The sequence below is a fragment of the Monodelphis domestica genome, chromosome 1 (genome assembly GCF_027887165.1).
Source record: "Monodelphis domestica isolate mMonDom1 chromosome 1, mMonDom1.pri, whole genome shotgun sequence".
Classification (NCBI taxonomy): domain Eukaryota; kingdom Metazoa; phylum Chordata; class Mammalia; order Didelphimorphia; family Didelphidae; genus Monodelphis; species Monodelphis domestica.
Window position 1 is genome coordinate 156,532,853 of NC_077227.1, and position 27,170 is coordinate 156,560,022.

General features: G+C 43.1%; 1 protein-coding gene across 5 annotated transcripts in view; it reads right to left on the minus strand.

Moving 5' to 3' along the window:
* Nucleotides 1-27,170, minus strand: part of MEGF11 (multiple EGF like domains 11) — a 489,358-nt gene that overhangs the window by 61,965 nt on the left and 400,223 nt on the right. For all 5 annotated transcript variants that reach the window (XM_056808678.1, XM_056808684.1, XM_007479599.3 and 2 more), the window contains 3 exons: nucleotides 23,893-24,029; nucleotides 20,127-20,339; nucleotides 9,498-9,672 (listed from right to left, as the gene is read on the minus strand). In XM_056808678.1, the coding sequence (XP_056664656.1) occupies nucleotides 9,498-9,672; nucleotides 20,127-20,339; nucleotides 23,893-24,029 (525 nt within the window). The remainder of the gene's footprint in view (nucleotides 1-9,497; nucleotides 9,673-20,126; nucleotides 20,340-23,892; nucleotides 24,030-27,170) is intronic.

Here is a 27,170-nt window from a genome sequence, read left to right on the forward strand (position 1 = left end):
AATACTTGGGTGACTTAGATAAGACATGACCCCTACCTTCTTAGAGCTTTCAGTCTAGTTAGGGGACATAATACAGAGCACATAAATAACTTCTTAAATGAATTAACTCTTAAACTGGGCTTTTAGAGGATAGTTAGGAATTTCACAGAAAAGGATAGAGAGACATTCCAGGGATAGAGACCAGCATGAACAAAAGCACAGAGATAGGAGAGTACATAGGTTTTTCAGGAACTGGGAATATAGTCCAGTTTGGACACAGTACTGAGTAACAGGTGAGTAGTGGGAGTCATGGAATCTAAGAATTGGAAGGTTCCTCAGAGATCACCTATTAAAACCTAATCCTCGTCAAGAAATTTCTCTGTGATATCCCCAAGAAGTAGAAGGAAAAGCCTACTATTTCCCCAGGCAGCATGAAGACATTTTTCCTTACTTCAATCAAAATTTCTCTCTCTCTCTCTCTCTCTCTCTCTCTCTCTCTCTCTCTCTCTCTCTCTCTCTCTCTCTCTCTCTCTCTCTCTCTCTCTCTCTCTCTCTCTCTCCCCCCCCCCCCCGCCTTCTGGTTTTTCCCATAGGGCCAAGCAGTCCAAGTACCTCTCATGCCTCCAGAGCATCCTTCAAATGCTTGCTAACAGTGATCACATTCTCCCCTGATTTTCTGTTTCTATGCTAAACAAATGATCTTCCTAAGGCATGGTTTCAGGACTCTCCACTACTCTTTAGATGCTCTCCAGTTTGTTAATGTTCTTCTTAAAATGCCATACCCAGAGTTGAACCCAATACTCTGCATGTGTTCTAACAAGGATGAGGTATAATAGAGTTATCACCTCCCATGTTCTAGATCCTCTCTTTCTTTTCAGGTAGCCTAAGATTTCATGAAGGGCAGCTAGGTACCACAGGGGACAGAGTGCTGGATTTCAAATCAAGAAGACTCATCTTTGTGAATTTAAATCTGGCCTCTGACAATGATTACCTATGCAACCCTGGGCAAGTCATTTAACCTTGTTTGCCTCAGTTTCCTTATCTATAAAATTACCTGGAGGAGGAAATGGCAAACCACCCCAGTATTTTTGCCAAGAAAACCCTAAATGAGGTCACAAAGAGTAGAACTGGAATGACTGGAATGGAACAACTGAATAGCAAGAAGAAGGTTGCATGAACTTTTTTGAGTGCATTCTTTCACTGTTGACTTGCATTGAGCTCAGTTCAAGAAAATCCTCAGATATTTTTTCACATGAATATTTTAAGCTACGCACCTCCCACCTTGGACTTATAAAGTTGATTTTTTATAAGATTAAAGTATAGAATGATATACTTATCTAAGTTTCAGCTTATTAGATTAGATATGATAATCTAAAGTGTCAAGATATTTTTGGATCTGACTTTGTCATTCAACATGTTAGATATCCTTCTTAAGTTTGTGTTATTGGTAAATTTAATCATCAAGTCATCTGTACATTCACCTAGGCCACTGATAAAAATACTGAACAGCTAAAAGCTAAGGGCAGATCCACGAGGCACCAAACTAGATATTTCCTTCCAAGTAGACAATGAACCGTTAGGGATAATTTTTCAAGTTAAACTTTGAATGCACTTAACTTTTGTAACCTTTAGAAAAAAGGTGTCAGATCCCATAACACTCCATGGTAAATCCCAAACAAAATTTAAAATGAAACTGGGAAATATATTTTAAAATAAAAAATGTAGATAACATTTCTTTTAAAAACTAAGTCAACATATTGATTCTTATGTATGAATTAGTAGCCTCATTTCTATTTGAGTTTGACAACACTGCTTCAGATCCTCTTGTCCACAAGGACAGCAGGACAAATTATATCAAATACTTGGCTTAAATCTGCATTAACTAAGAGTACAACATTTTTCTGATTTGGCAGTCTAGTGTGCTGCCGCTGTTGCTGTTGTTTGGTTGTTTTCAAGTCTTCATGACCCCATTTGGGGTTTTCTTGATAAAGATACTGGAGTGATTTGCCATTTCCTTCTCTAGCTCATTTTACAGAGGAGGAATTGAGGCAAATAAAATGAAGTGACTTGCCCAGGGTCACATAACTAGTAAGAATCTAAGGCCAGATTTGAACTCCAGAAGATGAGTCTTCCTGCCTCTAGGACCAGAACGCCATCCTCTGTGCCAGCGAGCTCTCCTATCAGCCTGGTAAACCTTTCTAAAAAGGACATGAGGAAAATCTGACTTGGCCTATTCGTGAAAAAAGTCATGTTGCCGATAATATATGGATGGCCCAGATCAAACTGCTTACTCTTTCCAAGTGTGGGGAGGAAGTAAGGGAAGGAAATGGTTTAGATCTTATAATTTTGGAAAATGTATATTGAAAATGATTACCATATATCATCTGGAGAATAAAATATCTTTGAATTAAAAAGAAAAAGTTATGCTGTATCATAGCTTCTTTTTCTAGATATTTACATGTGAATAATAAATCTTAGAACTTTTGTCAGGCATTGAAATCAAGCTCATGGACCTATAGTTTTTTTTTTTTTTAACCCTTACCTTCTGTCTTGGAGTCAATACTGTGTATTGGCTCCAAGGCAGAAGAGTGGTAAGGGCTAGGCAATGGGGGTCAAGTGACTGGCCCAGGGTCACACAGCTAGGAAGTGACTGAGTCCAGATTTGAACCCAGGACGTCCCATCTCTAGGCCTGGCTCTCAATCCACTGAGCTACCCAGCTGCCCCCTGGACCTATAGTTTGAAGAATCTATTCTCATCACTTTTTGAAGATTAGGGCATTTGTCTTTCTTCAATCCTGATGTCACTTTTCTACTCTTCACCATCTTTTATATGTTTTTTTTTCAACAATATCTTACTTTTCCCAATTGCATATAGGAATGATGTTTAACATTTATTTTTAAAAATGTTTGAGTTCCAAACTCCTCTTCCTCCCCCCCCTCTCTCTCCCTCTCTCTTTCCCTCTCTCTTTCCCTCTCTCTCTCTCTCTCTCTCTCTCTCTCTCTCTCTCTCTCTCTCCCTCTCTTTCTCTCTGTCTCTCTCTGTCTCTGTCTCTGTCTCTCTCTCCCTCCCCTCCCTCTCTTTCTCTCTCTCTCTCTCTCTCTCTCTCTCTCTCTCTCTCTCTCTTTCTCTCTGTCTCTGTCTGTCTCTGTCTCTCTCTCCCTCCTTCTCTTTCTCTCCCTCTCTCTCTCTCTCTCTCTCTCTCTCTCTCTCTCTCTCCCCCCCCCTCCATCCTCCCTGTGATGGCAAGAAATTTGGCATATCTATATACTATTTATATATAAAATATATAGTATTTATACAGAGTAGTTATACTTCAAAATCAGTTAAACTCTTTCAGTAGGTAAGAATTCAGTTCACTAGAGTCAGGTGTCTTGAACTCATCAAGAATGGCTTGATATTCTTGAGACAGAGACAGAAGAGACAGAGGCAAAATGAGATCATCCCTTATTGTTAGATTCTTACACCCGTGAGTAGTGGTCCTATCTTATTTTTTATCTTTTTTCCCAACATACTTTTTTAAAACCCTTACCTTCTGCCTTAGTATCAGTGCTAAGACAGAAGAATGGCAAGAGTTAGGCAACCAGGGTTAAGTGAATTGCTGAAGGTCACACAGCTAGGATGTGTCTGAGGCTACATTTGAACCCAGGTCCTCCTAACTCAAAAACCTGGTGCTCTATTCACTGTGCTACCTGGCTACCCCCCTTCCCCACATGATTTTTAAAAGCCTTTTCTGGTATCCTTATTCACTTCCAGTTTTAGCTCATTCTGAATTTTTAGGTCTTCTGACAAAAAAAGAATAAGGCTGGGTTGGTAAAGTACCATCTGATGGCCTTGAATGCCAGGCAAAATGATCTTTATTAAACACTTCAGTGAGTGTAATGTCTTGGTAGGTTCTGTATAAAATATTAAGTATAAACAGTCCCCAACTCTAGGAGCTTAAAAGTCTTGTCTCTACCCATCACTTTTTAATAACACAATCTTTGGGGGCAGCTGGGTGGCTCAGTGGATTGAGAGCCAGGTCTAGAGATAGGAGGTCATGGATTCAAATCTCATATCAGACACTTCCCAGCTGGGTGACTCTGGGCAAGTCACTTAATTCTATTTGCCTCAATTTCTTTATCTTTAAAATGGAGATAATAATAGCACCTAGTTTCCAGGATTGTTGTGGAAATCAAGTAATATATTAATTATAAAGCATTTGATACAGCGTCTGGCACCTAGTACTATATAAATGTTAAGCTGTCATTAGTATCATTATTATTATCATTTATGCCTCTCATCTCATCTCATGGGATCTCTTGAAGCCTTTTGGAGCAAATGAGGAAGAATCACAACCTCCATTTTAAAGATAAGAAAACTGAGGCCTAGAGAACTTAAGTGATTTGCTTGAGGTCACACAATGAGTATGGATCAGAGCCAGAACTTGAATCCAGGCCCACTCCCCCTGGGTCCATGGCACTTTACACACTCTCTGTCCCAATAAAACAGAAACACAAGCTTCCTTCTCTTCCCTGCTCTCCCATCTTCTATTTTCTCCTAGGAAACAGAAACTGCATAGTCAATACATTACTGTTCACTCTGGCTCTACTCTGACCCCTGAGCATTGTGAATCAGGGCAGCTGCTTTTCTCAGTGTCTCGGGTTTGCTTGTCAATTGATCACAGTGGCACAGATTTAGAGTTGGAAGGAAGGGAGGGAGGAGTAGAGGAAGGAAGAGAGAGGGAGAGAGGGAGGGGTAGAGACAGAAACAGAGAGAAGGATGAGGAGAGAGGGAGAGAAGAAGAAAAGGAGGGAGAAAGGGGGAAGAGATAGAGAGAGAAAGGAAGAAAAAAGAGGAAGGGATAAAGAAGCAATAAGGAAAGGAGACAGGGAAAAGGGAAGAAAGGAAAGGAGGGAGGAAGGAAGAGAGGGATGGAGGGAGGGGTAGAGACAGAGAGATAGACAGAGAGAGAAGGATGATGAGAGAGGGAGAGAAGAAGGAAAGGAGGGAGAAAGGGGGAAAGAGATAGAGAGAGGAAGGAAGAAAAAAGAGGAAGGGGATAAAAAAGCAATAAGGAGACAGGGAAAAGGGAAGAAAGGAAAGGAGGGAGGAGGAAGGAAGAGAGGGAGGGAGGGGAGGAAAGAAGAAAGAAAGAAAGAAAGAAAGAAAGAAAGAAAGAAAGAAAGAAAGAAAGAGAAAGAAAAGAAAGAAAGAAAGAAAGAAAAGAAAGAAAGAAAGAAAAGAAGAAGAAAGAAAGAAAGAAAGAAAGAGAGAAGAAAGAGAAGAGAGGAGAGAGAGAGAGAGAGAGACGAGAGAGAGAGAGAGAGAGAGAGAGAGAGAAAGGAAGGAAGGAAGGAAGGAAGGAAGGAAGGAAGGAAGGAGGAAGGAAGGAAGGAAGGAAGGAAGGAAGGAAGGAAGGAAGGAAGGAAGGAAGGAAGGAAGGAAGGAAGGAAGGAAGGAAGCATTTATTAAGCATTTCCTATGTGCAGGCACTGTGCTAAGCTACAAATATTAACTCATTTGATCCTCACAGAAACCCTGAGAAGTAGATACTATTATTTCTCTTTTGCAGTTGAGGAAACTAAGGCACTTAAGTTAAGCTAAATGACTTGCCCAGGGTTCACACAGCTAGTAAATGTTTGAGTCTAGATTTAAACCCAGGTCCTCTCAGATTCCTGGTCCAACACTGTATCCACTGAGCCTTAAAACACTTAGCTTTCACTAAGTGTTTTAGAGACCAATGAGGGTAACTCATTTTACAAATGAGGAAACTGAGTCTGATAAAAGTTGAGTGACTTGCACAAGATCACACAGTTAAACAAGTGATAGAGGTCACACTTCTTTACTCCAAGTCCACTTTACAACCCAGCTGTCAAACCCGGTAGCACATTAGTTTATATTTATCTAATTTGATTCATATAATTCTCTGAAGTCAAGCTGATCATTTCCCATCTCCTGCTCATGTTTCAAGTGAGCAAACTGAGTCCAAAGGAAGGGCAAGGACTTGCTCAAGGTCAAACAACAGATGGGTGGTGTGCATTTAGGGTTAGGGCTGCCATCTGCTGTACTCCCAGCCTCTCTCACATGGCAGTTATTTTATATGTACTTTTAAACATCTAATACAATCAGAGCACTGGACTAGATGCAGGGGGAGATAGAAGTTTGAAATCCTTTGGGAGCTTACAGTCCAGTAACATGGGGATGTGCCACCTATAAAACTAGCATTGTTGTCCCATCATTTCTCAGTTGTCTCTAATTCTTCATGACCCCATTTGGGGTCTTCTTGGCAGAGATACTGTCATGTTGTGGCGTGGTTGCCATTTCCTCATCCAGTTTATTTTACAGAGTAAGAAACTGAGGCAAACAAGGTGAAGCAGCTTGCTCAGGGTTACACAGATAGTAAATGTCTGAGGTCAGATTTGAACTCAGGAATCTTCCTGATTCCTGGCTCAGCACTCTATCCACTGTGCCACCTAGCTGCCTTTAAAAAAATGCATAACCCAGTAGAATTGCATGTCAGCTCTGGGAGGGAGGAGGGAAAGAACATGAATCACGTAAACGTGGAAAAATACTTAAATTAAAAATAAATAAATAAATAAATGAATAAATTGATTAAAATAAAATAAAATGAGCATTATTGTATTCTCAAAATTAATAAAAGGAAAGCCAGAGAGTTGTGTGAGATCTCAGTGAAGGGGAGATCATCACAGATTGAAAGGCTCAGGAAGGCTCCCTGGAGAAGATGGTATTTGAGTTGGGTTTTATAAGTCAGACAGGAGAGAGGGAGGAGGTACAGAATTATGAAAGTCAACATGTACACGGGGACAGCAAACAATCCAGTTTGTGACCAGAACGCAGAGTTTCTGAAGGAGACTTTTAAGAGATGAAACTGGAAAGGTTGGCCTCAAATGTCAGACCAGAGTGGGAGCTTTTCTCATGAGGGAATGAGAAACCCTGGAAGGTTTTTAGCAGAGGCTTGACAAGAACAGATTTCTGCCTAAGGGATCCGAGTCTGACGGTGTGTCCTACCCTGCTCCCTTCCCTTTGTGGGTTGGTGTGTGGGAATGTCAACTGGCATCCTTCCCGAGCTCTCTCTCAGCACCCAGCCTCCTTTTGAGGGCTAGTTACTCACCGTGCATACTCCATGCTCAGAACTTTTCAAAGTTCTCAGTTACACATGAAGTTGAATTACTAATTCCACTGAAAATGAGGCACCACTCCCCCTTCTCAGTAGAGAGGCAGGGGACGAGGTATGTGAAACATGCTATACACCAGCAGCCACAGTGATGGGGTCATCAGTATTGGCTGAGATTAAATATCTTTATTGCAAAGTTGGGCTCAAATGGGTGTCAGTATATGGAATTTAAGGGAAAATAATAGACACAAAGGAAAAAAACAATGAAAATGGAAACACATCATTATCTATTGATGGTCATGACCCTGTGAAAGGGGTAAGACAAGTTCTTGTTGTTGTTCAGTCATTTCAGTCATGTCTGACTTTTTGTGATCCCATTTGGGATTTTCTTGGCAGAGATATTAGAGTGTTTTTTTTTCAGTTTCCTTCTCCAACTCATTTTACAGATGAAGAACTGAGGCAAATGGGGTTCAGTGACTTGCCTAAGGTCACCTAGATAGAAAGTGTCTGAGGCCACATTTGAACTCAGGAAGATGAATCTTCCTGACTCCATGCCCGGTACTCTATCCACTGTGCCATCTAGCTGACCGAAGAGAAGTATTATTCTCCTGTTCCATCCTAAAGAACCCAAGAGGACTCGTCCTAAAGTCAGAGCCAATTCGTGGCAGAGCTGAGATGAGAACTCGGGTGACCTGATTTCCGGTCCGATGATCTTTCCCCCTAGCCCATCCTGTCAGCCGCCACAGATGACAGGTTATTATTCTATGTGAGCTCTGATGGTCTCACCTGAGGCCACTCCACTGATTGCCTGGGCTCCTCCCTGGCCAGAGCGGACCAAATGTCAGAGCAGACTGGAAAGTCCCTGACCAGCAGCTGAAATCTTTCAGCCGCAGCCTCATCTAGTCCCTCTCCCAGAGGGGAGCTTAACCGACACCAGGCTGAGGGACACCCGGGAGGACAATCCATTGTCCCATCATCACCCCGCTCGGTTAGGCTAGACAGCAGCAGCTGAGGACTCCAGACGAGCCCGTTCAGGTATAATGAGGCTGAATGGGGCAGGGAGGAAGATGGATAGGAGGCGGCCAGGTTTCATCAGGGTAGCGGAGCCTGCAATCTGTTTTAGACCAGATTCTCTGGCAATCTGGACACTGAGATGACTCAGATGGAACAGAGAAGTTCCCTGAAGTCTGAGGTGAGGAGAGGGACGATGCAGTCAATGAAGAGACGCTAAGTCCCTCAGCTCCTAGCTTGCTTCACTTCACATCCTGATGGGGCTTCTTTCCTTGCAGTGTCTCCATTTCTGGGCCACTGGAACTCCAGGCGACTTTGTCATTAAAGTCTGGATTGAATGTTAGCCCTGAACTTTGCTGCTTTACCTCTGTATATGCTTCCTTCTCTTCCCCCCATGACTCCCTTGGCAGATGCCCAGTACCTCAGTGAGGTGACTCCACTGGCTGGTGCTAAAAATGCCTCAAGACATCATATATAAAATCATTTTATAAACCTCCCTCACCGTTACCAAGGCAATACACTTGAGTCTCCCTGTAATCTGCGCCCCACTAACAAGGATGCCTACCCTGTGACTTCTTTTCCTCAAGATGCACATAAAATTAGAGCAGAAATGGACCTTAGAGATCATGTAATCCAACAGTCTCATTTTACAGATTAGGAAAATGGGCACCAGACAGGCAGTCATTTGCTGAAGGTTATTATGGCTATCTGGTTGCAGAACAGCTGGTACTGCCTGGGACTCCTGACTCAAGTTCAGGGCTCTCCACCATACCATATATCCCCTTCAAGGGGCATCTTCTTGTTCACCTGCTGGATTTCACCTGGCCAGAGTGTTCTTGCGGGGGGAGAGGGAGCCACACAATGGGATTTCCTCCAAGCCATTTGAGGTGGCCTGATGACTAGGAATTCTGCCACCAGACTGGCCTCCTGTTGACACTCTTCTCAAAATAGAGATGGAGAGCGCTGAGGTGGCAAAAACCATGCCACTTACTCAAGAACATCCAGCAAAGATGGCAGAGTGAGTGAGCTCCCTGACCACATGGCCCTTTAATGTCACGGCTCACCCTTTGCTTCCCACTTCATTCCCAAGAGTTAGTGCTCACAGAAAACATCACAATGATAAATCTTGGTCACCCCTAAGTTCTCACCTATCAGAAATACTGCCTGTCATGGGGACTCCAAGGCCATGGCTGACCTCTTGGATGTCTCTTCTGGAGGTCTGTTCTCAATGCTTGTATTCTGCCACCAATTACCTTGAGCTTCAAGGTCACACATTACCCCATTCTATACTTATTGGAGCAGGGAATCAAGGAGCCTTTCTCCCTCTTCTCCAGATCCTAATGCTCAGACGGGGAACTCAAAGGCCATGTTCTTCTCCTGGGGTCCTCTTACCATGAAGCCGGGGGCACAGGTACAGCTCCCTGTGATGCTGTGACAATCCGCCCCATTCTGACAGGCACACTGTAGCCGACATCCCTCTCCATAGGAGCCAGCAGGGCAGGACTCGTTACAGTATGGGCTGGCCCAACCTGCATGGCATGTGCAGGCTCCTGACACAGGATGGCAGCTGAAAGAAAGAGAAAGAGAGAGAGACAGAGAGACAGAGAGAGAGACAGAGACAGAAGCAGAGAGAGAGACAGAGGCAGAGAGAGAGACAGAGAGACAGAGAGAGGCAGAGAGAGAGACAGAGAGACAGACAGAGACAGAGAGACAGAGAGACAGAGAGAGAGACAGAGAGGCAGAGAGACAGAGAGAGAGAGAGAGAGAGAGAGAGAGAGAGAGAGAGACAGAGAGAGAGACAGAGACAGAAGCAGAGAGAGAGACAGAGGCAGAGAGAGAGACAGAGAGACAGAGAGAGAGGCAGAGAGACAGAGAGACAGAGAGAGAGGCAGAGAGAGAGACAGAGAGACAGAGAGAGAGACAGAGAGACAGAGAGACAGAGAGAGGCAGAGAGAGAGACAGAGAGACAGCGAGATAGCGAGAGAGACAGAGAGACAGCGAGAGAGAGAGAGACAGCGAGAGAGAAAGAGACAGCGAGAGAGAGAGAGAGAGAGAGAGAGAGAGAGATGGTGCTGGTCAGGGATAAAGAATGGACAACTGTTACCCAGGTCCACTCACAGGGGAAGGGGAAGGTAGGTCATAACATGATGACCAATTTCAGATGACAAATTCATGCCGATGTGGGACTCTGCCCAGAGCAAGGCAGAATCTACTATTCCAGTCTTACCTCCCAACACCTTGACACACATTTTTCTATCTAGCTTTACTGTATCATTTGCCATTTATTAAACACATTGCACCCTTTCCTGCCTCTGAAGATTTGTCCATGCCTTTCCTTCTGCCTTGGAATGCGCTTTTCCTGAATCTCTAGCTTCCAAAATTCTACTTGTCCCTTGAGGTCCAACTCAAATTCCACCTCTTTTATCAATAGTTCTTTGATTTCTCCTCACCTTCCTTACTCCAAGTGGAATTAGTTTTACATTCTTCAGAACTACCATAACCTTAAGAAAAAAACCGTAATATTTTTCAGGGAGTATTTGTTGTTTCACTCTCTGAAAGGCCCCATCTACTATGAAAAAAAAGAGAAAAAGACCAAATTCTTCTATCATATAAGCAAGAGTCAAATAAAACAAATACCATAACCATTGAATTTTTTCTATGGCGTTTAGATTCCATCTTTTTGTAGGTGTCTCATAATCCCAATAAGATTGGGGGTAGGGACTATGGTTTCCCCTTGTGTCTGGCACTGCGGCTTGAGCAGAGTAGGAGCTCAGTCAATGATTCCTGAAAGTACACTTTGCCTGAGGTCTCCTAGAACCAAAATTTGAACCTGGTTCTTCTGGCTTCTAGATTAATGTTTTTCCGCTATACCACAGTGCCCCCAAGTGATCAGGGAAGCTAAAAACAGAGGCTTAGAGTTTCTGTTCAAGATGTGGTGGGGTATGGCTACAAGGGGTATACCTTGGCTTATAATGAGTACAAAAGAACATTGGGAAAGGAACTATATCTTAGGCTCTTAGACAAGATCTCTGTCCCCCAGATGGTCCTCAGAGATAGAATCATGGATCTAGAAATATCATCTGGTGGGAAGAATGAATGTTAGCCTGTTATGATCTACTGCAGAGGTAACAAACACATGGCCTTCTGGGAGCATAGTGGCTGCCATACTCCTGAATGTCCTGGAAGAGATTAAAATATAATTGGGAAATATTTAACAAAATAAATAAAAATACAATGCAACATAGATAATATTAATTTGTGGTTTTCTAAGTCAATATGTGACCTACGGTGATCTTTATATATGGTTTAGTGACCTTTGTTTCTATTTGCCTCAGACAACATTTGATTTTACTGTTCTCTATTTCTTCTAAAGTAAGACAAAAGAAGAAATGAGCTTACAGTGGATCTTGAAAAGAACAGGGAGATTTGTATCAATGTGGAGCTGGTCATATATGTTTCTGCTTGGAAACTGACTTTGGAATGGAGTGAACCTGTGGGGGTGGGTGGGAGGAAGAATAGTGATGGTGGAGAAAAGTCAAGTTATGCCTGAGAACCCAGCTCTAGGTTCTTTCAACCCTGCTATCTAGATAAATCCTTTTGGGTCTTATCATGGTCAGTTGAAGTGCCCTTTTCAAAAGGTAATGAGACTTGAGTAGAGATAAATCTCAGTTCACTGAACCTAATCTATGCTTCCTCCCATTTCTTTTTCAGGTTTAAATAATGGATCCTCCTTCTATCCTTCCTCCTTTTGAACTACTAATGGTGAGGAAGGACAAGAGGCACTAGAATAGTCCATGAATAGTAGTTCCCTAGGTTCTTTTTTTGAATGAGAGACTAAGCCCATTTCTCATCTGTCTGGGCTATGGAAGAAGCAATTCTACCTAGAGGTCCTCTGGTAGTTCAATTAACCCAACAATTGCATTTCATTCATTTGGGATTCTTCATTTAGGGTACCTGAGTAAGATAGTTTCAACTTGCATTTTCCTCCACCCTTTTCCCCCAGTTACATGTAGAAACACTTTTTTGATAATTTTTTTGACATTTTAAAATTTGTATTTTCTCTTTCCCCAACTTCCCCTCCTCCAGGCATTGAATAGTTTGCTGTAGGTTATACTGTACTTTCATGTAATACCTATTTCTGAATTGTTAATGTCGTGAGAGAAGACACATGTGACACATACAATAGAAATCTCACAAAGAAAATAGAATGGATTCCACAGTTTCTTCTTTGGCTGTGGATAGCATTTTCAACATGAGTCTTTTGTTGTTATCTTGGAGACTTGCTTTGCTGATAATGGTTTAATACTTCAAAGTTGATCATTGTATAATATTTCTGTTGTTGAAAACACTGTTCTGCTCACTTTACTTTGCATCAGTTCATATAAGTCTTTCCAGGTTTTTTTGAATTTATTCTATTCATTGTTCCTTATAAAGCAATAGTATTCCATTATAATCATTTACCATCTTGTCCATTCATTCCCCAAGTAATGGACACCCTCTCAGATTCTAATTCTTTGCCACTACAAAAAGAGCTGCTAAAATATTTGGTCCTTTTCCCTGATTTCTTTGGGATATAGATCCAGTAGTGGTATTGCTGGGTCAGAAGGCATACATAGTTTTGTGGCCCTTTAAGCCAAGTTCCATTTTGCTCTCCAAAATGGTTGTATCAGTTCACAATTCCACCAACATTGTATTAGTATCCAAATTTTCCTACATCCCCTCCAATATTTATCATTTTCCTTTTTGTTCATGTTGGCCAATCTGGCAGATGTGAGGTGATATCACAGAGTTGTTTTAATTTTTTCATATGATGGTTTTAATTTCTTACTCTATGTACTACCTAATCATATCCTTTGACCATTTATCAACTAAGGAATGCTTTTCTTATAAATTCTTATAAATTCTCTATATATTTCAGAAATAAGACTTTTGTCAGAGACACATGTTATAAATTTCTTTCTCCAAATGTGTTGTTTCTCTTTGGAGCTTGGTTGCATTGGTTTCACTTGTACAAAACCTTTCTAATTTAATGTAACCAAAATTATCTATTTCATTTTCCTAATATTCTCTATGTCTTGTTTGGTCATAAATTCTTCCTTATCCATAATCAAGTGGCATTTACTTCTCTAAGAAGCAATGTTACAAATGGAGGTTTTGTGGCTTCCTTCAAGTCCCAAATAAAATTCCATCTTGTATATGAAGTCTTTCCCAACCTCTCCCAATTCTGGTGCTTCCCCTCTCTTAATTATTTCCTATTTTTTCTGTATATAACATGTTGGACTTATTTGCTTGTTGTCTCGCCCATTAGTGTGAGCTTCTTGGGGGCAGGTACTATCATTTACCTCTGTATTGCCAGGTCTTAGCCTGATGCCTGGTGCATAGAAGATGTTTAATAAATGTTTGTTAACTGTCCAACAATCTCTGTCAGACATGGATAAAAGAACTGACTGCTCAGGATGACGACTTGAGCACTGTCAGAACTGGGGCTTGGTACTCAGCAATGAGGATTTCTACTGACTGATTGACAAATCCTGGCTGGCAGACAGCATGAGAGATTCCCTTGGGTCATAGGCCCAGGTCTCTGCCTGGGAATCTCGAGCAACGTTCACAATCACTGATGTTTAGTTCCTTTTTTACCTCCTCTTTTTCCATTTTTCCCTAGACATCGATTTAATCACAAACTAATAGAAAGTGAAAGCTAAACATTACAGAAATATTTTAAGGGTAGATTTTTGTGCAGTCTCCTCAATTGCAAATGCTATGAGATTTTTATCAATGCCACATCTGTTGGTTTAATCCAATATTTCAAAGGTAATATACGATCTGGGCTGCTAGAATCCTTCCATGACAATTCAATTGCAGGGGGCAGTCAGAAGGCAGGTCTCTCTCTCTCCCTCAAGGTTATTTTTCTTTATTAAGGAGGATGGCTTCTTTGCATAAAGCATAGTAAATTTAAAAAGGACATGAAATATCATGGAATTTTGTTGGTGACTTCTCCCTTCCTGAGGTGGGTTATTGTAAGCCAAGTTCTCTCAGAGAGCAGAGTGGCCTCAAATTTCTGTTTGGGGAAGGGAAACCAGAGCTATTAGAGTAGGGGTGTTTCTGTCCCTTTCTGTGCAACAACAGAATCTCAGAGTCAGAAGGAATCTCAGTGACCATTCAATCCCAAATTCAATGGAACAGAAAGCTAACACTATTTCTGATATATGGCCAAACAATCTCTATTTAAAGCCTTCCAAAAAAGGGGAACCCACTATCTCTAAGGAAAGTCCATTCCCCTCTTGGATAGCTCTGGTTGTTTGGAAATTTTTCCTTGTATTAAGTCAAAATCTGCCTTTCTGTGCCATCCACCTGTTTTTGTCCTCTGGGGACAAGGAGCATGCGTCAAATCTTACACCTCACACCACTAAATATTTGAAGTTCTTTCAACCAATCCTCAAGTAACAAGCTACTCAGGTCCCTCATAGAACATATGGATTCTTTTCTAGGGAACTAAGACCCACGATGGAATAAAAGAGAGATCCATGCTCTCTGTATATTCAAAACTGCCTTCATCTCTTGAGTTAAGCAGCAGTCCCCTACTTCTCAAGAGAACAATATCCCTTTCTTCCCATGGTGCCTAACAGGAGATGACTAATTCATTGCACAGGTAGAAACAATATAGCCCAGAGAAGGGAGAAACTTCAAAAGGGTGTTCTTATAACTTTAGGGGAAAAAAGATCCTATTCAGTAAAGGCTTTTCCACTTAGATGTACTGGCCAAAGACACCAAAGAAGGAACAATGGGTTGATGAGGACCTCAAGAGGGACCCTGCCTACCAGTATGTTAAGAATGGCATCTATTGACATCTCTTTCCTCCCTCCACCTTGAGTAGAAGAAGAAGGCTCTACAGAGGTGCAAACACCCAAGAAGGGCTTTGACTCGTGCTCATAAAAGCTCATCTCACATAGAGATGTCCTGAGCTATTCTCTGGCTCTAGTAGGAACAGAGCATAAGAGATAATGAGAACAACAAAACAGTTTCATCAAGTTATGGAGAACTTTCTGACTGTTGGGGAAGATTAAAACTTGGAAATAGGCACCCAAGGGAAGGAAAAGAAACTCTGAAAATATAGCAGACAATGTCCTACTAAGGGGCAAACTTGCCAGGAGGCAGAGAGTGGGCACGATAAACTCTCAAAAATGGGGAATGGTCTAGTGTGAAGCACAGGGTTTAAAGGAGTTAATAATGTAGGCACTGACAGATACCCAGGCTAGGCGGCCCCTCAGAATCTCTAGGGAATTTCTGCCCTTTCAGAAAAGGATGATGACATGCCACTTGGTCTTGAAACTCAGCATATGTTAAAGATATTAAGACAAATAAATATAGTCATCAATATTAGATGGTTTGAGATTAGCAATGGGCTGTGGTGGGTAAGAGAGGAAGGAGTCCATCAAGATAAATAATGCATAGAGGATTCCTTTATAGAAATGATCAATTATACAGGGCAAGGTTGTATAAAAATAAAAAAGATGACAATAGATATTTAATTTGGGGGTTTGGTTGGGATATTTACAGTAGAGAGAGCATGTTCTATACATACAGGAGTAATTTTTCCTTTCATTCTTCGTGAGCCACCACTTTGCCCTCTACAAGCCCTATTGAGGTTAGAGAGTGCTAATGGGGTCCCTTTCCCCTGGAAGAAAACCAGATGCCCCCCAAATAACCAGTCAATCACAGTGGGAAGAATAGAGCTTGGAATAATGTTCCCTTATTCTCTCTGTTTATTGGAATCCTACTTCTCTCCTGAAAGGTCTAGATCCAAAGCCTATTCCTCCACAAAGTCTTCCTTCATCACTCCAGCCAACAATTATCTCCTTTTTCTCTGACCTGTAACACTAACTGCCTGGATTACTCACACATCACAAAAACAAAGGGTCTTGAACTTTTTATGTGTGTCATTGATAGTTTTCTGGCAATCTGGAAAAGCTTATGAATCGTTCCTCAGAATAACATCTTAAATGCATAAAATAAAATACAAAGGATTACCAAAGAAACTGATTACATTGAAGTAAAGATGTAAATTTTTCCCACCCAAGTTCATAAATGCCCTGAAATCTATCCATGGATCCCTTGAGGATCTTAGGACTCCTTGCATTAGTAATTTAACACATACTGCTTTGCATGATTTGTATATATTTCTTGCCCCCCCCCCCCTACACTCTAAGGTCGCTAAGGATCATGTCTTTTTGGTTATTTATATATCCCTCATTGTACATAGCACACTGCCTTTGCATGGAGCAAGAGCTCAGTAAATGTTTGTTGAATGACTGGTTGAAGTAACAGGTCGACTCAGCAGAGGTTCTGGAGGTCAGGCATTTTGGAATTCATCAGACTGCCCTTCATGGTCACTCTGTGATCTTTACCTCAATTTTCTTCAACCCTACTCAGTTCCTGCAATCAGAGACTCCTTGGCCTCTCAGAGGGCTTGGGAAGAGTGTTAGTAAAAATCAAATCAAATCAACAAATATTGACTAAGTAGCTATTACTTTCAAAGCCCCTTGAAGGTCATCAATGGCTTTATGTTGATTTGAGGGCAATCAAATAATGAAAATCAAAGAAAACCAATGTTGGGTAGGAGAAGGAGGAGAGAGAGCTGCTTGGGGGGGCCACAGAGGGCATCCAACAGATCCACTGTCTTCACAAATAATCAACAAAGTCAGAAGTCTGAGGGGTGAGAAGAGTAGTGGTGGTGAGGAGAATTAGGAGAAGGTCGAAAGGAGGTGGGCCTACAGTCATTCTTGCCTCTGTTGCTGTCATTCCTTTCTCCCACAGTCCCAAGCCTGGTGGGGGGGGGAAGAGAGAGAGAGAGAGAGAGAGAGAGAGAGAGAGAGAGAGAGAGAGAGAGAGAGAGAGAGAGAGAGAGAGAGAGAGAGAGAGAGAGAGAGAGAGAGAGAGAGAGAGACAGAGACAGAGAGACAGAGAGACAGAGAGACAGAGAGACAGAGAGAGAGACAGAGAGACAGAGAGACAGAGAGAGACAGAGAGAGAGACAGAGAGAGAGACAGAGAGAGAGAGAGAGACAGAGAGACAGAGAGACAGAGAGAGAGAGACAGAGAGAGAGAGACAGAGACAGAGAGAGAGACAGAGAGAGAGACAGAGAGAGACAGAGAAAGAGAGACAGAGAAAGAGAGACAGAGACAGAGACAGAGACAGAGACAGAGAGAGATCCTACACATGGATCCATTTTTTGTGTGGAATCAATAAGTAAAATAAGTAGGGAGAGAAGAGGAAGGAGAGATGGCCAGAAGGTAGTTCCAATAGTCCGAGAGTCTGTGAGAAGGAGGAGTTCAACTTCAAAGCTCTTGGAAGGGAAGCTATGTGGTGCTGCTTCTCTCCTCATTCTCCCTACAGAAAACCCCTCTGAGAGGGGTGGACAGGACAACATGGACAGTGGAGACTGAGTGACAAAGTTCTACCTATAACATGAGGCCTTTCTTGAGCTCTCTAGATGTTAGTGTCTCTCACATGACCTTCTATTTACTTTTGTTTATATTTTATGTATACATTTATAGATATACATATTGAATTCTTGGGGAAGTTATGTGGCTTAGTGGATTTAGAGCATTGGTCCTGGAGTCAGGAAGGTTCTGCATTCAAATCTAACCTCAGACACTTATGAGCTATGTGGCCTCTGGCAAGTCACTTAACCCTTGTTTGCCCAGGAGGTAACTAGGTGGCTCAGAATCCAGCCTCGGACCCTTGCAGCTGTGTGACTCTGAGCAAGTCACCTAACTTCTGTTTGTCTTAATCCCCTGGAGAAGAAAATGGCAAAGCATTCTAGGATCCCTGCCAAGAAAACCCCACAGATGGTATGGTCCCTGAGTCACACCGTACTGGACATGACTGAACAATGACAACAGTGTTGGGTGCCCTCATAGAATGCAGTTCCTTTTTGCTTCCTGACTGATTACAGGGAGTAATCCCTGTCCCTCTGTCTTTAACAGTCTCTCATCTGTCACTCATATTTCTGTCAACCTTCCTAGTTATATAAATTCCGAGCCTCTTAGAGCTAGGGACCAGGCTGTGCTCAGCCTGGAGGCTGGGGTATATGTGTGGGAATATTGTCTGATGGGTCTTCTGGATCAGTAACGCCGGAGACCCTGGATGCGTTAGAAGATCCAGAAGGGACATTTTCTAAGACGGTAGGACCATCCGTGGGCTCAAACAAGGGCCAAGTCTGATGTGGCTGCCCCAAATAGCATGGCCTCAGGCTGCCCTGACTTCAGGACTGAGTACAGATCAAGGGAGGCTACTGTGTGGGTCCCATCTGGACTTCTGTGTCAGTTGTGAGCGTATTTTAAGGGGGAAACTGACAGAATGAAGTGTCTAGAGAAGGGTGAAGGATCTGAAAGGCAAGTTTGAGGAATAGCTGAAGATAAGAGGGAGATTTAAGGCTTAAAAAGGAACAGGCTTGGAAGAGACATGAGAGATGTCCCTTCAGGAAAGAAGGGCTGTCATGTAGAAGAGGGGGGTCGAATTCCTCTATGTTCATTCATCTATTTATTCATTTGACTATTTATTGAGTGCCTTCTCTATATACCTAATGCATTAGGCTAGCCATAGAGGATGATACTAAAGTCATTAAGACGTGATCCTGGCCAGGTTGCAGAACTAAGATTAGTGGATGAAAGTTTCAAAGGGCCAGATTCTGACTCAATATAAGGAAGGCCATTTTAACACTCAGACCTGATTAGCAAGGGAGTTAATGGGTTATGTTGTAAGGTAGTGAGCTCCCCATCACTGGAAATGTTTAAGCAGAAACTAGATGATTGGATGACCAGTAAGATTCTGTCAAGTTCTAATAGTTAAAGAGAAAGAACCTCTACATCCAGGACGTTGGGGCAGATCACAAATCAAGCCTCAGGTACCCAAGGCAAATGAAAGCAAGACAGTGGGAGTGGAGGCACGACCCAAATTTAATTAATCTTTATAGGTTCATTCAAATTTTGCAAGCCACTAGACTGTTTCAGTCTCAGACACATCTGATAACATTTTCCTGAACACTGTCAACATGCACACAGGTCTTAGATCTAAAGCTGGAAGGGAGCTCAGGGATCAGGGATCTTTGTTTTTCAGATGAGGAAACTGAGGTTGCAATAAGTGAACTGACTTGTCCAATGTCACCTAGGCAGTTAGCATCAGGACCCAGGTCCTCTTGATGTTGGACTCTCTGAATTTTCTGCTCTACTTCATTGTACTGCATTCTATTGCCTTTAGATGGAACTGCTTGTACCTCAGGCTGGATACATGGAGGTAAAGGAGAATAAAAGAATAGCATTCCTACTTTTATTTTACTTTCATAAACTCTTTTCTTTTGTCTAAGAATTGATACTAAGTATTGATCCAAGGCAGAAGAGTGGTAAGGGCTAGGTAATTGGGATTAAGTGACTTGCCCAGGGTCACACAGCTGGGAAGTGTCTAAGGCCATATTCGAACCCAGGACCTTTCATTTCTAGGCTTGAATGTCTCCACTGAGCCACCTAGTTGCCCCTGTTCCCACTTGAAAGAGCTGGAGCAGAAGGAAATCCCACGACTTTCATCAGCAATCTATCTTGGGGTGTTGGGAGTCTCATTGCTCTCCTGAGATGTAACATCAATCGCAGAACGTTAGAGGTGCCAGAAAATTTTAACATCATCTCTTCTACCTTTTTTCACTATATAGAAGAGAAAATGGAGGCCCAGAGAGGGAAATTCATTCGCTAAGGTCCTAATGTTAATCAGCATCAGAGCTGGAACTCAGACCCAGGTGGGATGCCTGAAAGCCCAGGAATCTTTCCAATTTGTCTTCCTTTGTTCACAACGGTTATTTCCTGCATCCAGATTTCTGCTACTTTCATCCTTTCCTACAGCCTGAGTTGTTAGACCCATCCCAGGGCTTGGCTTCCTAGAGGGGTGCCCCCCTCCCCCCTCCCCCCCCCCCCCGCCCAGGGCTGTGTGGCCTCCTACCAGCCCATCGCCAGGGTCTCTGGGAACACCTACCTGAGGGTGTTGGTGGCATTGCAAGGACAGGGGTTGGTACACTGTGGGCCATGCAGGCCCTCCGGGCACAGGCGCTCCTGGCATCGCGGTCCTTTGTAGCCTGGGTCACACACGCAGGCACCGGTGGCCGGGGAACACTGGGCTCCGTTGTGGCAGTCACAGCGCTGGGAGCACTGGAATCCAAAGGTGCCGATGGGGCACTCCTCTTGGCACCTGCGGGGCAGCACACAGAGCAGCTGAGCCTGCAGGCTCTTCCCCTTCCTCAGATGTCACCAGCCCTTGGGATGGGGGGCAGGACCAGAGAACCATAAATTTAGCCCTGGAGGGAACTTTAGAGACTAAGTCCAATCCCTCCTTTTGTAGATGAGGAAACGGAGGCCTAGAGAAATTAAATGATTTGTCCAAGGCCAAGACAGCTAGATTTGGAGGCAGCATCGAAACCCAGGTGACTCCAAGGACAGCATCTCTTAATGATCCAGAGTTTACAGAAAGCATGGCTTGACATACAGAAAAGCAGAAGACATTCCAGGATGCTAATGATTCAACGTGGTATAGTAGCTGTACCAAACTGGGCTTGGAATGTCCGCCATGTTTCTGTGTGACAGGTCGTGCTTCATCCCCTCCATCCAATTTTATTTTTAACCAATACCTACTGGTATTGGTTCCAAGGCAGAAGAGCAGGAAGGGATGGGTAACTGGGATTAAGTGATCACACAGCTAGGAAACGTCTGAAGCCAGATTTGAACCCAGGATCTCCCATCTCTAGTCTTGGCTCTCCATCCACTGAGCTACCTAGCTGGACCCATCCAATTTCTTTTTTTTGTTGTTGTTGTTTATAAACCCTTACCTTCCATCTTGTAATCAATACTTTATATTGGTTCCAAGGCAGAAGAGTGGCAAGGGCTAGGCAATGGGGGTTAAGTGACTCAATCCACTGAGCTACCCAACTGCCCCCAGATCCATCCATTTCAAAGCCAAATCCAAATACTTGGGAGAAACTTGTCACCCCCAGCATGATTCTCCTAAGGGATCCCTTGGTTTCCTTTTAGCTTTGCCCCTATGGGGTTTGTGCATTGCAGGAAGACATATTTGGGGAGAACTGCCACTGCCTCTGATCTCCTCCTCCATCATAATAATGGCGGCGAATATCTCTACAGAGTTCTACAACTTACAAGACACTTGACAAACACAAGTGCGTGCGATCCTCTTGACAAGTCTGTGAGGCAGGCGCAATTATTCGCCATCTTACCAAGAAGGAGGCTGAAACTCAGAGTGGGTCATTAGTTTGTCCACAGTCGCACAATTCACGAGTTTAGAAGGTGGGATTTGAACCCAGCTTCCACGTCCGGCACTCTTTCCATCACCCTGCTTTATTGCCACAGCCCTTCCTCATCAGCAGGAGAGGCCAGTGATCTTGGAGACTCTTGCCTCCTCAGTGGGGCACTTTACATCTTGCTATATTTATAGGGATGATGAAGTGCCGTATAGCATGAAGAAAAGCATCTGGAAATGAAATATTGACGACCTAATCCATTTGCATAATTAGCCTTTTTTCCTGCTAACAATTTAAACAACTTATTTATTTAGAGATCAAGCAGCTCCTGCTAATGAATTTTACACAAAGCATGCTAATAACGGGGCCTCTGGAACATAAGGATAATCACAGTAGGAATTAGTTCTCTACTTAAACATCCTTCCTTTGTAACATATCAATCTAATGTGTCCAATAATGCCATTAACAACCAGATACATTGCTCAATTAAATCACAAAATGAGCTGCAAAGCCCTAGTTATGTTTCTTGTTTAATTTACATTTGTTCCTGCCTATCTGGGGAGGCCGCGTTATTACACCCGCTGAACTTTAATATGCTCGGCGATGATTTGGGTTGGGTTAATGTGGCTGTCACCGGCAGAATGGATGGAGGCAATTTCACAAAATATTAAACACGAGGTGGCCCGTGTAGATGCACAAGCCAAATATCACCAGGCCTTCCCATTTTCTGCTTGAGCAAATCGATCCACGGGGCTTTCCAAAGGGCGCTTAGGTTTGCTGCGGGCGCTTCCCCTGGAATTTGTCACCAGAGCGTGAAGATGGGAGCCGTCTGACTTCCGAAAGTCAGATTGACTCTTGCTTGTCTCGCTTTGTATCCACTCCTATCGTGGAAGCTTTGCCCCCTGATTTCTTTGACTAGGATAACACACAAGAGGAAACATGGATACCAGACCACGTACGCTGACCCCGGACCCAGCCAGTGGAGAAGCAGAAGTGTGTCTTTTTCTTTGCACGATGGATTGGTGGTTGTCCTCTTAAGAGTCTGGACTGGAGCAATCCATCCTTGCTCTCACAAATTCCTGTGTTCTGCCCTTCCCTCTCATCTTTGTTTCTTGCCTTGCCTTGTGTCTAGTGGCCAGTGCCCTGTGGAGGGGGGTCTTGGCTCTGGTCTTCTCCAAGGACCTAGCAAAATTCTCAGTGTATAGAGCTGGAAGACGTTCGAGCCAATAATCCAAAGCCCTTATTTTATAGAAGTTAAGTGATTTGTCCAAGGGCAAATGGATAGGAAAGTAATAGAACTGCAATTTGAACCGAGGTCTTTGGATTCCACTCCAAGCACTAACTCAGGTACATTATGGTGCCGGATTTTTTGGAAGCCAGATGCAAGGAAATGCCATGAGCACAGATTCTAAAAGAAATGACTCTGTTCCTAAATGATCTCGGGCTGCAGGTAAGGGTAAGATAAAAACAGAAAATATTTAGGCTCCAGTGGTATGTGCTATCACTATGAAGCCTGGACTGAGTATTAGGGCAGGAGCGGGCTAGTCTGGGGGTTGGGAGGATCTGAACCACATCAATGTGGATTTGTAGACTTTGGGCCTAGAAAGGTTCTTAGCTTGACTCCTTTCTGATTCTCAAGCCCAGGTGTGGGTTTGATCTTTCGGCCAGTTTAGGTGTTTTTGTGATATTCCTTCTTGAAGATTCCCACCCCAATGGGCCTTTAGGCTTGGCCAGCCATATTACATCAGAAATAAACACAATCTGAAGGGAAGTAGAAAATATAATTCTGGGGAACAGAATCATTGCTGCTTGAACTATGTCTGTGAGTCAGGCCAGAACTGAAAAAAAGAAAACAAAAACCAAGCTCTCCCTAAGCATTCCTGCTCCATTGGGACAGGGGCTATTGTTTGTGTCTGTTCGTTTTTGTTTTGTTTTGGTCCAGGTCTGTGCTTTTATTGTTGCGAGGAATTCACAGCATGGAAATTATCTCCATTGATGGACATTAACAACTTCTCTGCAGCTTGTACTCTCAGAGCATGAGGGTACGGAGGGTACCGAGAGGCACTGATTAGAGGCAGTTTAGCCTCAGATTTTCCAGACTTCAAGGCCAACACTCAGTCCAATAGGCCATCCTGCCTCTTTGCTATGCTATAAATATGTGAACAAAGTGATTGATTTCTAGAGTTAAATCGGTGTGACTTTTGGATTACTGTTAACTCATAAAATTGAGATTGGAAGGTTTATTTTCCTACTTCTCCCAGGGAGAATCACTATAAAGTTTAGTGTTAAATTGGGGGAACTTCCTCAGACATAGTGTTAGACTGGGGGACCCTTTGCGGGCTAAAGGGGAGACTGTTTCGGAGGAATACTTACCAAATGCTTTCTGAGGAACACGAGAAGGGGCAGGCTGGGAACAATCACCATCCTTATCTGCACAGCTATTATGAATGATGGAAATATCAACAATAAGGATGACGGATGTTGCCACCTTACCTATCTCCCATGTAGCCAGCTGCACAGTGGCACCGTCCTGTCACGTGGTCACATTGCCCTCCATGGTGGCATGGGCAGTTTTGGCTGCAATTGATGCCAAATGTTCCTGGTGGGCAGGGCTGGGCACACACCCCTCCCTGAAAGAGAGGAGACAAAGGTTCTGGATGACTTGTGCTGACCAAGGAATGACTGGATTACCAGGTGGAGGCATTATGTAGAAAACAAAAAGCCACTTGGCTTCAGAGCTGCATGCATGCATGGTGCAGATGGCCCCTGGGGCCAGTGATGGAGGCTGAATGTCCTGTTTGGTGAGCTGTGCTTAACCTCTCTTTGCATCACAGACCCCTTTGAGTATCCAGTGATACTATGGTGCCTTTGCTTTTAAATGCACAAAATAAACTCTATAGGATTACAAAGGAAACCAATTATATTGAAATATAGTTATCAAAATATATGTATTTTTTTAATTACAGCCCTCAGGTGAGGAATCCCTGCTAGAAACTAATGTTAAAGTTTGTAGCATCCTTGCGGATGCTAAACTGACAAATGAGAAAGCCTGGCTGATGCTTAAATAATAGCCGAGCAGAACAGCCTTTATTTGGCCACCAGCTAATGCATTTAAGTGTGTCCTTTTTACTTTTTGATACTTTGCTGGATGATTTTTCTCCCTTTGAGAACTGGTTTTATTGAGGATTTGCAGGAATTATTAACACCAAGTGAATCTATGCCTATATACAAATCGGGCTTAGGCTGCTGCTCTAAGCCAGTGGATCCCAGGGTCCCATTCAATGGATGAATGACCCTTGGCCCAAACCTGGACCATCAGCTTTGGTTTCCATAGTAATCATTACAGAATGCTTTTTCTGTGCCTCGTCCTGTGCTCAGGGCTAGGAGAGAAACAGAAAAGACAACATAAGGATGTAATTCTTGTCCTCGAAGACGTTTGAGCAAGAAGAGCCAGAAACCATTGAGCCACTGGAGGCTGGTGCAACATGGCACGTTATTGCATTCCAAATGTTGTGGACCATGCGGTAAGTGCCTGGGAGGAGCTAGCCCGAGGTGGGAGAGATCCCAGCAAGTTTGGGGAGTCAGAGAAGGACATGGTTCAGTAAAGGGAAGGTAGGAAGGATTCCTGGAGGAGGCAAGAGTGGGAACAAAGGCATGGATCACACAAGCAGTGAAAAGAGCTGTCCAGATCTCACGCTTCAACAGCTGGAAAGGTCTTCAGGGGTCCTTTGGTCCAAATAAGGTTGGCAGAGGAATTTCTTCTATGGTATCCCTAACTTGGGGCAGTCAGGTGACACCATGGAAAGAACGCCTGGAGCCAGGAAGACTCAAGTTCAAATTAGACTCATACACTTACTAGTTGTGTGAACCTGAGCAAGTCACTTAACCGTGTTTGCCTCAGTTTCCTCATCTGTAAAAGGAGCTGGAGAAGGAAATGGCAAACCACTTCAGTGTCTCTGCCAAGAAAACCCCAAAAGGGGCCATAAAAAATCAGATATGGCTGAAACGGTTAAACAACAGTAACAAAAATCTCTCACATGGTTGTTAGATCTCCTCTTGAAGCCCCTCTAGTGGTGGCATAGTTCTCCTTGCTCAAAAAAAAAGTCTCAAACATGATACTTCATCTGCTCACTCTAAACATTTTCACTGGTTATTCCCCAAGCTGGGAATGCTCTCCCACCTCAGCTCCTCTGTAATTTCCTATGCCTTCCTTCTGCAACTATGCTCACTTAAAAAATTTTTTTTTACTTCATCTGGAGTCAATACTAAGTTTCAGTTCCAAGGCAGAAGAGCAGTAAGGGCTAGGCAATGGGAGTTAAGTGACTTGCCCAGGGTCACACAGCTGGGAAATGCCTGAGGCTAGGTTTGAACCCAGGGCCTCCCAAATCCAGGTCTGGCACTCTAATGAGGCTGCCCTCATTTTATCCATATCTTGTTTGTACATGGTTCCTTGCATGCTGTCTCCCTAATTTGACCATAAGTTTTTTGAGAACAGGGATTGGCTTTTTGCTTTTCCTTGTATCCCTAGGGATTGGGGCAATGCCTGGCACACAGGAGACACTTCATAAATGTCTGTTGACTGATTTGACTCCACTGAGAGAGGTAACTCATTTGACTTTTGGACAGCTCTAATTATTAAATTTTTCTTGAGGACAATAGTTGGGCTTAGTGGATAACAAGCTTGGAGACCAGAAGTTCTGAGTTCAAATTTGACCTCAGTCACTTCCTAGCTGTGTGAATTTGAGGACATTACTTAACCCTGATTGCCTGGCCCTTATAATTATTTAGTATCAATTCTAAGGCAAGGGTTTGAAACATTTTTTTTTGTTCATCCTCCTTGTCTCTAGATTCATTTGCAAAAGAATACAAAAGATCCTGGGCACAAGGACCAACTTTTTGTTTTGCTCCCCTCCCAATTTCCATGGATGAAGTCCTTGAAAAGGGATTATGTAACTATAAGTGAGGTGGCTCAATGGATGTAGCATTGGAAGGACCGTGGTTCAAATCTGGGTCTAGACATTTCCTGGCTGTGTGACCCCAGGCAAATCACTTAACCCATATCACCTTCTGCCTTAGAACTGGTATTTAATATAATTTCTAAGACAAAAGGAAAGGGTTTAAATTTTTTTTTCTTGGCTTTGAATCTAAATCTACTTCTTTGTACCTTCCATTCATTCCTCCTGATTCTGCTCTTTGGGACCAAGAGGGACAAGTTCACTCCCTCTTCAAATACTTGGAAGCAAGCCATGATGCTTCCTCTGTATCTTTTCATCTCTAGGCTAAACATTCCCAATTCCTTCAAGAGATCACTTATGACATGTCCTCTGGTTCCTTCATTACCCTGGTCACCCTCCAATTTATCAATGCCCTCATAAAAGATGGCTCAGGTTTGGAAGGACTGTCAGAGTGGTTTTGCCACCATCTTTACTCCACCCCTTGGTGGCTCAGTTTGAACATCACATTCTAGATGTGATCTGATATGGGAAAGTGATCCAGTAAGAGACTGCCTGCCTGTTCTGGATACTGCTCTTCTGTTGATGCACCTTAAGAGCAAATTATGGGGCAATTGGGTGGTGCCATAGTGCATAGAGTGCTGGACCTGGAGTCAGGAATTCTCATCTTTGTGAGTTCAAATCCCACCTCAGACACTTAGTAGTTGTGTGATCCTGGGCGCAAATCACTTGACCCTTTTTGCTTCAGTTTGTTCATTTGTCAAATGAGCTAGAGAAGAAAATAGCTAATCACTCCAGTATCTTTGCCAAGACCCCCCC